Source organism: Daldinia loculata (genome assembly GCF_022478755.1).
Source record: "Daldinia loculata strain CBS 113971 unplaced genomic scaffold F4817scaffold_2, whole genome shotgun sequence".
NCBI lineage: Eukaryota > Fungi > Ascomycota > Sordariomycetes > Xylariales > Hypoxylaceae > Daldinia > Daldinia loculata.
In genome coordinates, this window is record NW_026054856.1 from 679825 (window position 1) to 692287 (window position 12463).

At 48.1% G+C, this 12463-nt stretch overlaps 4 protein-coding genes across 4 annotated transcripts; 3 read left to right on the forward strand and 1 right to left on the reverse strand.

Annotated features, from left to right (window-relative positions):
* Positions 1–184: 184 nt before the first annotated feature.
* F4817DRAFT_311450 (PEBP-like protein) lies at positions 185–1021 on the forward strand (the record flags this gene model as incomplete). The annotated part of the gene is made up of 2 exons (XM_049299997.1): positions 185–332; positions 390–1021. 2 exons carry the CDS (start codon positions 185–187, stop codon positions 1019–1021), a joined length of 780 nt encoding a protein of 259 aa, XP_049163576.1.
* A 1573-nt stretch (positions 1022–2594) lies between these two features.
* Positions 2595–5073, forward strand: F4817DRAFT_83337 (formate dehydrogenase). Its single transcript, XM_049307934.1, has 4 exons — positions 2595–2980; positions 3413–3567; positions 3705–4249; positions 4309–5073. The coding sequence occupies exons 1-4, from the start codon at positions 2696–2698 to the stop codon at positions 4653–4655; spliced, it is 1332 nt and encodes a 443-aa protein (XP_049163577.1). The 5' UTR covers positions 2595–2695; the 3' UTR covers positions 4656–5073.
* Positions 5074–6171: 1098 nt separating this feature from the next.
* F4817DRAFT_355820 (timeless-domain-containing protein) lies at positions 6172–9776 on the reverse strand (the record flags this gene model as incomplete). The annotated part of the gene is made up of 3 exons (XM_049305706.1): positions 6172–7214; positions 7265–9641; positions 9699–9776. The coding sequence occupies 3 exons, from the start codon at positions 9774–9776 to the stop codon at positions 6172–6174; spliced, it is 3498 nt and encodes a 1165-aa protein (XP_049163578.1).
* Positions 9777–10078: 302 nt separating this feature from the next.
* Positions 10079–11608, forward strand: F4817DRAFT_323865 (3-hydroxyacyl-CoA dehydrogenase). The gene is made up of 3 exons (XM_049301558.1): positions 10079–10292; positions 10354–10453; positions 10520–11608. The coding sequence occupies exons 1-3, from the start codon at positions 10167–10169 to the stop codon at positions 11248–11250; spliced, it is 957 nt and encodes a 318-aa protein (XP_049163579.1). The 5' UTR covers positions 10079–10166; the 3' UTR covers positions 11251–11608.
* Positions 11609–12463: the final 855 nt, after the last annotated feature.

A 12463-nucleotide genomic window follows, 5' to 3' on the forward strand; every position in this document is an offset into this window, starting at 1 on the left:
CCTCCACGGTTTTACAGTAAGTCCATGACGTGGGCTCCATGCTGTAAGTCATTCAAATATCTCCACCATGCCTCGTTCCTAGTGATTTTTCTGTTTGATCAGCTTCGGTTCATGATTTTTATTGAACTCATTCGTATTGCTGGTCAATCTATGCTGTCATAATTTCATCTCATCTCATCTCAAGATGCTGTGCAAATCCCTTCTCATACTAGCGGGTGCATCCGCAACTCTAGCTTCCACTCCCAAAGGCTTTGAGCCTGGGACGACGTCTGCTCTGCTAGTTTCCTTTGGCGATGTCGCCGCAGCAGATGGAAATGTCCTGCAACAAGCGGGTGAGTCTTTGACCTAGGATTCTTACTATAGCTCAGGTTTGCTAATAAGAATTATAGCAACTCAAACGGCTCCAACCATAGGAACACAGTCTAAGGTTGATGGGACGTCGTTCGCGGTATTGATGATTGACCTCGATATCCCGACGGATAGCCCGCCGAATACGAACACTCTACTGCATTGGATGCAAACCGGTCTCACACAGAGTACGGCGGCGACGCCGATAAATACTTCAACGGGAAGTACGGACGCCTTCGTATTCAAGGATTCTTTAGGACAGGGAGCCTTTGCAGAATATCTCGGGCCGGCACCTCCCGCGAGGATTCCGCTGTCTCATCGATATACCCAAATCCTGGTAGACACATCGAGCGCCACAGAAGCCAACTTGAATATCCTCAAGAATGCAGCTGCAACCCGGTTAGGTTTCGATGCTTTGTCTGTCTTAACACAAGCTGGACTCGCGGATAAAATTTTAGCCGGCAATTTCTTCAACGTTACGAACCCTGGTCCGGTAACGACCTCAGCTTCAAAGAACTCTACGACTGGCAATGGAAGTGCTGGCAGTACAGGAACTGGATCTGTTATAAAACCAACCCAGACACCGTTCGTTCCTAGTGCAGCCACGGCGCACAAAGCAAGGGGAATGTTGTTAGGGATCGTAATGGCTGGCGCTGTGTTTATTACTTTGTAGATTAAATGCAGACTGGAGGAAAGGCGGTATAGAAAATATCAGCAACCTAAAGAGAGACATACATACAACTTTCAAAGTTGCACGCCGTTCACGTTTGCCGATATCCCTGCTCATAGATCCGCGGAAATCATAGCAGTAATGACTTGGGCATAGTAGGCTCGGCGTTTCGGAAACGCAAGCAGCCAGATTATCCCATCTAAACCGCGCGAGCAGCCTACTCGGAGAGATGCCGAAAGTTCCAAAGAGGCGCACGTACTTGACCCGCTAAGTGGAAGCTTCATGTAACAGTAAGCTCTAGGTATTATTGCGGGTAAATAACTACGCCCGGGGAAATAAAGTTGTGTTATGCCGAATCCTGCGATCGTGGGTTATCCATTTAATATACGCTTTTCGCCCGATATCACTTACACTGTACCGATGATCTTCGATGAGACCAGAACTGCCGCGAAGCTTTTGAAAACATATTTCGTTCTCTTACTTACCTAGGTAGTTAGGACGACTGGACCAATCAATCACTGATCTGGACGCTACATTGTTCCCAGATCCAGAAACGCTGCATGTGTATCCCCTCCTCAACCATCCTCTTGGCCGCCTTATTTGTCGTATTCCCAAAAGACTAGCCCCAACTCTTTGGCAAGCTTCCCCGCAAATTTATGTACAAGATATGTGAGGTATGTTTGTGTTTGTAGTTCCAAATGTGACCCCACTTCACCGAGGGCCGAATACAAAGCTCTTTGCTCTAAACAAGCTTCAAAATATCTTCACCTACCTACCTTATGTAATACCTAGGGAGGTGGCCATATCAGTCTTGACGGACATGGCCGTTTTCATAAGCTAGCATAACTACTCCCTAGGCCTAGGCATTTACCAGAACTGACGACAAACTAATAATGATGGGCGTCCACTAGTCAGTCCATCCCCAAGGGCGAGGGGCATCAGAGGTGCGGGACCCTTGCCTCAGACACCGAAACATCGCCGAAGCTTCCCGGCGGGCAGCCGAGTCCCTTTGTGATCGATATTCGGGATATACACCCACCCACGCGGGTTGGACAGGCTCAAAGAGATACTCCCAACGTGCGTTTGGAAGCTGTAAGACAATGAACCCCCTATCTGCAGCCTCGGAATGCCTCATCTGTACCTCAATGTCGCTACCTCCACTTGGCTCACTGTGTACAAGGACTACCAGTTCCTAGTCGTTATGCATACATAGTGGCCACATTGGAGACTACTACGTGACCGCGCTCTGCAGAACTATCAAACCACGGGGATTATCTCTACCTCTGGCTAGCTCTGTGCTTGAGATGAGCAGCTAGAACATTACCCGACAGTGTCCACCTCTCCGCTTCCCGAGCTGTGGTATGTTTGAATCGCTACGGACGAAAGTTGCCGTTGCGGTCCCTCTTTGACCATTGCTCTTTGTTGCGCGAGGTGAGCTCCAACCCATAAATGGTCCCCAGTCTCCCTCACCCATAGACAATTCTTTCTGTACTTCTCTTTAATCATTCTACCTTCATATCTCCGTCATCGAGTTTCTTTTTTTAGAGAAGTTCAAACAGGACTAGTAAATCGATTCATCAATAAGCTCTACACGTCCAACTTCCCGACTCGTCCAACAAACTCACATCAGCAGCTATTAGTCTTATTAACTAGATAAAGCTTCAAAAGACATTCAAAATGGTATTATCAGCTCGCCCTCTTTCCTCCTGCTGCATTCGTCCCATTTATAGGGCACTCTCTACGACCACAGCAGCAGCTTGTTCTGTTCGCAATGCTCGGTCTTATACGCCGCTGCGCGCTGATCTGACGTCACGCGCGGCCCTGGCGTATAAGAGTTCACCTTCGACCCTATTCAATCCCCCATCGTTACGAGTTCGTGCTTCGACGCGTTTACTAACTACGCAACGTGAAAAGGTCAAAGTTCTACTAGTCCTATACGATGGAGGCAAGCATGCCCAAGAGGTAAGTAATAAAAAAAAGAAGAAAAAAAGACAACATACCCATTGCCCAATTCCATCATGCCGTTTGTACTTTTCTTCTTCTTACCTTTTACTCCAATTCCAAAACTCGCCCTCTTATACCTCTTTTGCCGTATCCTCGCAATGCCGTTTCCCGCCATGCGCAAACTTGTCCGTCCAATGACGGCGGTTTGACACGTTATTGGCTGAAACGTACATGCAATAGTCTGTCTTTGGTAACTGGAGGTAGCGGCAGATGTAAAGGTTGAAAGAGAAGGAGGGGGAAAAAGGGGGCAGGGGGATGAGGGGTAATTGAAACAAGCGACTTCTCACTTCTCTTACAAACCCCAAAGTTCTAAAAGTCCCATCACGATTTATTTGCCTCCCTCCACTTTTACATCATGAACTAACCTATCTTTCTTCCACCCAATTATAGGTGCCCGAGCTACTGGGAACGACCGAGAACGAACTTGGTCTCCGAAAATGGCTCGAAGATCAGGGTCACACACTCGTTACCACATCAGACAAGGATGGCGAGAACTCCACCTTCGACAAGGAGCTCGTAGACGCTGAGGTTATCATTACTACTCCGTATGTGGCCTCAACTGTCTCCTTATAGTTTCAATATCGTAATAGCAATATACTTGATTGGGGAGAAGAGCATGATACTATTGCTATACGATTAACTAGGGGATACCACAAACCAAAACTAAACTAACACACAATAGCTTCCACCCAGGTTACCTAACAGCCGAGCGATTAGCCAAGGCTAAGAAGCTGAAGCTCGCCATCACTGCCGGTATTGGTTCCGACCATGTGGACCTTAACGCGGCGAACAAGACGAACGGCGGTATCACGGTGGCCGAAGTGACAGGCTCTAACGTCGTGTCCGTAGCAGAGCACGTGGTGATGACGATCCTAGTCCTAGTCCGCAACTTCGTGCCGGCGCACGAGATGATCGAGGCCGGCGAGTGGGAAGTCGCCGCCGTCGCCAAGAACGAGTACGACCTCGAGAACAAGGTCGTCGGCACAGTCGCCGTCGGCCGCATCGGCGAGCGTGTCCTACGTCGTCTCAAGGCCTTCGACTGCAAGGAGCTCCTGTACTACGACTACCAGCCCCTGAAGCCCGAGATCGAGAAGGAGATCGGCTGCCGCCGCGTCGACAGCCTCGAGGAGATGCTTGGCCAGTGCGATGTCGTCACCATCAACTGCCCTCTGCACGAGAAGACCCGCGGCCTGTTCAACAAGGACCTCATCGCCAAGATGAAGCCTGGTGAGTACACATATACCTCCCTATTCGACGCTCTCACGACACTAACTAATATTCACAAGGCTCATGGTTGGTCAACACTGCTCGCGGCGCCATCGTCGTGAAGGAAGACGTAGCCGAGGCGCTCAAGTCGGGTCACCTACGAGGCTACGGTGGTGACGTGTGGTTCCCTCAGCCGGCGCCCAAGGACCACATTCTGCGATACGCCAAGAACCCCTTCGGCGGCGGCAACGCCATGGTGCCTCACATGTCCGGTACGTCGATCGACGCGCAGAAGCGCTACGCCGCCGGCACCAAGGCCATCCTCGACAGCTACCTTTCCGGCCGTCACGACTACCGCCTCGAGGACCTCATCGTCAAGGACGGCGATTACGTCACCAAGGCCTACGGCCAGCGAAACAAGGCTTAAGCGTAACTGCTTAAACTCGAGCTTGAAACACGGATGGCTAGCTTTCCGGAGATGTCTAATTACCTATACTTTCTTGTATGACACTTTTACTACTACTACTACTACTACTACCTATTACTAAGTCATCATTATTGGACTGAGATGATGGGAAGGAGGAGAGCCGGTTGGTTCCCGGCTTGCAGGTAGTTGTACTGACGAGCAAGGCTATATGAACCTATGAATCTCGTCTGGGACGTGTATGGCTAGAGAGTATTATAGCATAGCCAATGTTTTGAACACGACCAACTTTTTGAATGTCTTTTACATATGTTAGTTATGTGTAATAAGTTACATATGTCTTAAGCCACCAAGCTTAAGCCGCACCACTAAGAACTAGCTCTACCATACCTATCTAACTTAATCCTCTTGTGACCAAAACTCTCAACGAATAATCAACAGTATCGAATGGCCACCTGATGAGAGCCAGTACCAGCACCCCTCTTATATAAGTGGCTAACACTAGTCTATTCCTTAAACCAAAACAGGTCAAAGCCCAGCTCCCGCCCTCTCCAGCACACCTCAGCTGGGGCCGCTGACGTATCGTTGACACCACCAGCGTACGATAACGGGGGCCCATACCGCATCGTGTCGTCAGAGATATCGATTAGTCTCTCACTCTGAACAAAGAACCAACTCACATTACCATCCCACAGTTGTTCCATTAAGTAGGTACCTAAAGTAAAGCAACTACCTAGTTATTACATAACACATCCATCCAAGGTATATAAATAACCCCCCCCCTTTCCTCCAACCACGATGACCAACTTTCCCCCATCTCGACTTACATTCCAACCAATCAGCAATTGAATAGCGCCTATTGCAACATAGTCGTTTAAGATTACAACTGCATTATTATAACTATAACTATAACCACTTTACCTATCTGTCTTAACACAGTCTAATAACAAGACACAATACAATGGCTTGCAATTGCAACAACCCCGGCTCCTGCGCCTGCGCCTGCGCCACCTCTGGCACCTGCAATTGCGAGCACAACTGCGAATGCGCAAACTGCCCCGTTAGTTAAACCTCCTACCTATCTGCTGCCTTTATTATTAGCTACCTACCTAGGTACCTATGTATCTGTATACACTAACCTATGTTGAAATAGAAGAAGAATTAAAGTAAAGAACATACGGATCATCACGATGGAATTGGAAGAATGCTGTTTGAAACCATCGATCCTTAATGTCAACTTTTAAAGCTACCTATTCTTGTAAATAGTTAAAGCTCTTACGTATTGCAGTTGGATTTAGAAGATGTGACCAGCGGGATATCCCAGAATAGTTCTAGTCATTCGTTTAATAACACAATTATAAAATAGTATATCCTGCTCAATAAAAATCTTTAATAGCCGTTGTGAATATTCAGGCTTCATTCATTAAACTTGCTTGTTTGTGCATCATCCATAAACGCGTCCCGACCTATGCTAAACCACACCCAAACACCGACTATGCAATCTTTCCCATCCTAATCATTACTCTTCTTCATCACTGCTGTCAACAATAAATCCCGCCCTAGCCCGCCGTCTCGCAGGCGCTTTCGTAGCAGGCACGTCATCGTCATCCGCATCCGCATCCCCATCCCCATCCCCATCCCCATCTGCCATCTCGACATCTTCATCAGTAGCGGCTGGTGCCGAACTAGGAGGTTCCCTCGACAACCGCCTTCTCTTCGCGCTCGATACCGAGCCCGCACGTGGACTCGACGACAACGGCGTATCATCCGTCCCTGACGCGCCATTCTTTCTCTCCTCACCCTCATCTTCATTTTCATCTTCATCCTCTGACCCATGCGGCAAGATGAGATCATCATCATTATCGCTGTTGTCCCCCAGTAGCTCCTGCACCTTGCGCTTCTCGACCTGTTTCGGGGCGGCGGATGTCGTAACTGCGACCGCGTTTTTCGCCGCCGTGGCATTTTGCCGCTTCCGAATGCGCTCTTCGTTGGCGTAAAATTCGGCCCACCGCTCTCCGTCGTCCGACTCGTCGTCGCTCGCGTGCACGTACAGGTCGCTCTTGAACCGCCGCGCCTTGGCTTTTTCACGTTCCTTACGCGCCCGCGCTTTCTCCTCTAGTTGGTCCTCGCTAGGCTCTTCTGCATCGCTGCCGCGCCGTCGCCGCCGTCGGGTCTTCTTCGGCTTATCTAGAAACTCGTCTGCTACCTTTCTTGCCGTTGGGCCGCCTGCGGGGAAGAGAATCTCGTCGTCGTCATCGTCAGCGATACCGTCATCGTCGTCGTCGAAGACTGCCTTCCTCCGTACTGCCGCCTTCCTCCTTAGCTGATCTTCAGCTAGCTTGCCGTCGTCGAATGTTGGCGGGTTGAACTCGGCCTTCTTGATCAGGTCGAGGGAATCCTGTAGTTGGTCGGCCGTCACGTGCGGCGGGATAACCCAAGCAGATTCAGGAGTCTCGTCCACGCTTGGGACGAGTCGTTCAAAACCAACGAGCTTCATGAGAAGTCGGAGATGAGAATTCTTAAACATGGCAGTGCGACGAGCATCATTATCCGGGCGTATAGCTAAATACCTATTAGTCGCAACTCATTAGAACCTGACTGGGGAAACCTACAAATAGGAGGAGATTCTTTAGGAGTATTCTCTTCATTCTGCTGCTCGCCTTCATTACCGGCTCCTTCTACTGATGGCATTGCTTTGTCAGCTGCTTCCCAGGCCCTCTTCTCAGTTTCGGCTGTGGATAGCTGGCCCTTAACCCAGTTGATATGATCAGCCAGGTTTTTATCCAGCAAAACACCGACAGCAATCGCAATTTGCTGATCCCGCTCCTCGATATGTCGGAACTCCAACTCGGCCCCCGGCCTGGATTGCGACGTGGATAGGGTCTGTTTCTCGTAACCATACTCCAGGTAGTGTGCTGTAGCATTTATTTTAGAGAACAGCATTTCGATGATCAGTTGCGGCCGCTCCTCGATTTTGCGAATGCACTTCTTGAGAATCTGCTTCGCCAGCTCCTCCCATTCCTTGTACACCGTCGAGCTCTTATCAAGGGGTTCCTGGCCCTTAATCATACTGTAGAATAACTGTATAATGTCAATTCGAAAGAGCATGACGCTCATATTCTGCTTAAAGGCTATGCGGTAAAAATACCGATGTGCCCGCTTCAGCTGAGAATCATTTAGGTCCTGGTAGTATTTCGTGAATTGGACGAACGTATCCACCACTCCTTGAGGGGTAAACCGATTCACAAAGCGACCGAAGTCGAACTTTCGTTCGCTTGATGTTCGCTCCGCATTCGCCTGGTCGTTCTCAGAATCGTCTTCCTCTTCTACAGGGTTCTCTTCGTCTTCTCCGGTGGCTTTCACGGCCTTCTTCTTTTTTCGAACACGCCGTCTTGACCGTACTTGCATATCCACGTTCTGTTTCGAATACGCTTCCAGAACGCGAAGGTAGGTATGTGTAAGATCGGTGCAGGCATCAAGATACTCGAAACCCTGGTCCTTATAGTTCCTTGCAATATTCGCAATTCTATCGTGCGTCTCCTCTTCGTAGAAAATGCGGCTAAGAATATTCTCCGCAATCTCTTCGTCTTCCTCATTTCCTGACTCCGACATCTCTTGAACTGTCAAAAGTATCTGAGTAAAGCATCGCATAGCAGCGCACAACTCTTGCCAACGCTTGCTTTCTAACGAATCTCCAATGGCTCTATTCAATGTAATAAACGTCTGTTGATTGAGCACCCCAGCAACAAGGTTGAAAGAACCGACGTCTTCAGCGCTAGCCGACTTACGATCCTTCGCGGCCTTCTTCCGTACTCTTTCGGCTTCCAGAAACCAGGATACTAGGTAGAAGAATTGGCGCGAGTGATATTCGAAGATATAGTCCTTTTGCTCGTCAAGCTTCTTTCGGACGTGCTGGAAGAGAGGATTGAAGCCAGAATCTAGGAATTCCTCCACGAAACCTTTGAGCTGCTGTCGCGCTCTAGCGTTTAGTGATACGGGAGGGCCCAGATCCTTTGGCTCCATTTCCTCTTTTCTTGGTCTCCGCGGAGGTCGATATACCTTGCTATTGTCCATCTTATGCTGTCTCCTCGCCGCATCCAGTAAAGCATCCTGGCCACTGACAGTTGAAACCTTGCCATCACCCCGATCCACCCAGACCATAGTCCCCCATCGATTATGCCTAGATGGAGCCTTTCGATTGTAAGGCCGGTGCATTGCTGCTTCTTTATTCATCATTGTTGTGAGTTCGTTCGACTGTGTCTTGCTAAGCTGCTTCTCGTCCATGAATAGCTTAGAAACGTCAACACGCTTGACTAGATGGAATATAATCTCCATCACAATAATGCCTTCCTGGTTAAAATCTTCCCCCGTGTTGGAAGCAATCGTAAGGAGAGTAAGTAAAATATCTTGATAAGAAAACGCATCAATTAGAGCTGATCGCGAGATCTGAGATTCGTCACCGTCGTATTTGATTCCAGGGGGTGGCGAGATCATGGCAACGTTCCGTAGGAATAGTAAGATTAGCTTGATGATGCCTTCGTCACGTCCAGATCGATCGCCACGGGACAGAGCCATAGAAGGCAATGCGACTCGTACAGCGGTGTGAAGAATCTGGGCAGCATCAAAGTTTATTATAGCACGCTTGTAGCCGACCTGGGCAATCTGTAGCACCGGGAGATGTCGATGGTGGTTGATGGTCATCTGGTCGAGATCTCGTTCTAGTGGCCATGTCAACGGAACCATAATCTCGAAGCATGCCAAAGCAGCTCTCGCCCTGAATCTGTTGTCGGTCTCGTTTTCGGACCAAGCCGCGATAATATGTAGCAAGTCGCCTTCAATTATATTCGCCTCGGATAGACATCGCGCAACATCCATTCGGTTCGTTTTCTCATCGTAGAATCGAATCCATTTCTTGATATCACGTAAAACCTCCAGGGCGGAGTCTCCAAGCACGTATCGTCCATCGTCGTCGGCGCTGAAACCACCAAGCTACATATCGCGATCAGTCTTTTTACTAGCAAAAGGGACGTAACGAAAACTACTAACAGCTGAGACAAGACTGTTGACATGCGCCCGAACTTCAGGATGTACTACATCGGTAGTAGTACCATCTGAAGACTCCATATCAGCGGTGAGGAATTGTTTCCTTGCACCTAAATTCTCACGGTGGTTCAATCTTGAATAGTCGTCATTAATGCCAAGAAGGGGAAGGCTTGAGCTGGTATAAATTGAAAACGCGTGTTAAGACGCGTTTTAATTTACAGAAAGACGCGCCAATCCTCTTCCAATCCATTGGAGTGGGACCGTGGGGTTTTGTGGCTTGTGCGCTATACAAAGTACATTAGTACCTATCGTGGTACCTCCTTGACCATATGCCCCACATATATCCGTCGCCCGAGGCTATCCGGTAACTGGCGGGTTCATCCCTCACCTTAACTTACATGTACCTCAAGTCGTCATAACTCGCTAACTTACATCTACTCAGTGTTAAGAGTGTCGTTCCAAGTTAACATAATGGCGAGCGCAATTGGGAGAATAAGAGCTTCTCAGCTCACCCGTCAAATTAGGTACTTTAGCTCAAGCTCAGCTCGACATGCAGCTGAGGTGAAGAGCTTAGGCGTCATAGGCGCGGGTCAAATGGTAAACTTGCTTCTATCACATGCAATCCAACGTCTTCACCACTCAGCTCACACTTTCTCAGGGCCTAGGTATCGCTTTGGTCGCCGCTCAGAGAGCTGGTGTTCCTGTTACACTTGTAGACTCTTCGAAAGCTTCACTTGATAAAGGAATTGGGTTTGCAGGTTCGTCGTATTATTCCCAATCATGATGTTCGCTCAAGATGAATTGGAGTACTCAATAACATCCAGAGAAGTTATTGTCCAAAGATGTTTCTAAGTCACGGATCACACAAGAGCAAGCGGATGAGGCGAGGTCTCGGCTCTTGCCTACCACAGCTATCGAAGAGCTCTCAAAGGTTGATTTTGTGATTGAGGCCGTGCCGGAGATTCCGCAGCTGAAATTTGACATTTTCGCTAAGCTTGCTGAAATCTGTCCGAAGCACACTATCCTAGCAACCAACACATCGTCCATCTCCATCACGAAGATCGCCGCAGCGACCACTAAGGACCCCACCGACACATCGGCAAGTTCTCGTGTAGTATCGACTCACTTCATGAACCCCGTGCCCATCCAGAAGGGTGTCGAGATCATTAGCGGGTTACAGACAAGCGCCGAGACCCTCGAGACTGCTGTCGCCTTCTGTAAGGCCATGGGGAAGATCCCCTCTGTGTCTGCGGATTCCCCGGGGTTCTTGGCGAACCGGATCCTGATGCCGTATATCAACGAAGCGGTGATATGCCTGGAAACCGGCGTTGGTGACCGAGATGCCATCGATGCCATCATGAAGAACGGCACGAACGTACCTATGGGGCCGCTCCAGCTAGCCGACTTTATTGGACTTGACACGTGCTTAGCTATCATGAAAGTCCTTCACCAGGAGACAGGAGACTCAAAATACCGACCGAGTGTGCTTCTCGCTAAGATGGTAGATGCTGGCTGGCTGGGGAAGAAGAGCGGTAAGGGGTTTTATGACTATTAAATGAGTAGGTAGGATTTAAAAGTCATGATATTATATATTTATGTCGAATCAGCATATGGTCACGCGTTTTGTGATTTCAATAAATAGGTGCATATCTACTGGAAAGGGTTTGCCAATCCATATGCCACTACAGAAGTGGATATCAGGAGGCAAAGAGTTCCGAGAATTGGCGGACAGAAGTCGAGACCATTACAAGAAAATATACCAATGGAAAAGGTTATTTACTTAAGTACCTAATCATCAAACAGCATGCTCGGCTGTGTCGATATTGAAAGGCGTGTATCACTATTCGTAGCCGAAATATATCGAGTGCCATCAGTATTAGCAATTAAAAGACATAAATAAACAAATGTAGGAGCATTTATCCAGAGTTGCCTCAGATCACCATGATATCAACACTTCAAATTCAGAAGAGAAAGGTTACACATTTTACATCATAAACCGCATAAATAGGGGGAGGATGTTTGTAGGTAAATAAAACTTACTTTATTTCTAGTCTTCTAGATTAAAATACTAAGTCTCACAGAAAGGACCGATATCCTGAAACTGGTGAAGATGCCTAAATGTGGTGATTTCTGCCTGGCTCCTAGCACATGTTTACGGTTAGCAGCCAGCCAATAAGGTAGTATAGTATACCAAAACAATTTAAATACAAGGAAGCAAATGTCAGATGGAATGAATACGTTTGGGTCGTCGACTCCTATGCAGGGCCTCTCAAGAAAGATACTTGTCATCATATAAATATGCGTCGTTCGTGTCGTGTAGAAGTATCTAGGGCGTCTTTGGTACTTACACGTAATGTTAGCATGGGAACTGCAATCGAGGGTCTAGGTTGTCAAAGCACAGCAAGAGCATCTGAGGGCGCTCTCAAGTAATAATGGTCAGTAGTTCTGATCATTTCGAAAAGCCTTGGGAGGTTGTTGACTTGGCTATCGCTACTTGCTTGTGCTTCCGTGGCGTGCAGTGTTAGATATCAACATACTCAATATGTAATAGGCGAGAGAGAAGTAATGGGTTGGGTGCTTGTTAAATAATTTGGGTTTCCTTAGAGATATATATTTCGAGTGGGTTGTGTGGTTGGTTGTCGAAGTAACCGAGAGTGACGAGTAGTAGTACTCTACCTTCTGCAATTAAATCTTCATTTTTAAGGAATCTACCTCCATTATTGATATCTATTCAAAGAGCTCCACTACCTATCTAGCTTTAGAATTCT

Excerpts from the sequence above, each read along its gene's own strand:
- F4817DRAFT_323865 (XM_049301558.1), top strand. The coding sequence starts at position 10,167 with ATGGCGAGCGCAATTGGGAGAATAAGAGCTTCTCAGCTCACCCGTCAA. Across the intron at positions 10,293-10,353 it reads TCATAGGCGCGGGTCAAATG|GGCCTAGGTATCGCTTTGGT; the intron begins GTAAACTTGCTT and ends ACACTTTCTCAG. Across the intron at positions 10,454-10,519 it reads TAAAGGAATTGGGTTTGCAG|AGAAGTTATTGTCCAAAGAT; the intron begins GTTCGTCGTATT and ends AATAACATCCAG.
- F4817DRAFT_83337 (XM_049307934.1), top strand. The coding sequence starts at position 2,696 with ATGGTATTATCAGCTCGCCCTCTTTCCTCCTGCTGCATTCGTCCCATT. Across the intron at positions 3,568-3,704 it reads GAGGTTATCATTACTACTCC|CTTCCACCCAGGTTACCTAA; the intron begins GTATGTGGCCTC and ends AACACACAATAG. Across the intron at positions 4,250-4,308 it reads CATCGCCAAGATGAAGCCTG|GCTCATGGTTGGTCAACACT; the intron begins GTGAGTACACAT and ends AATATTCACAAG.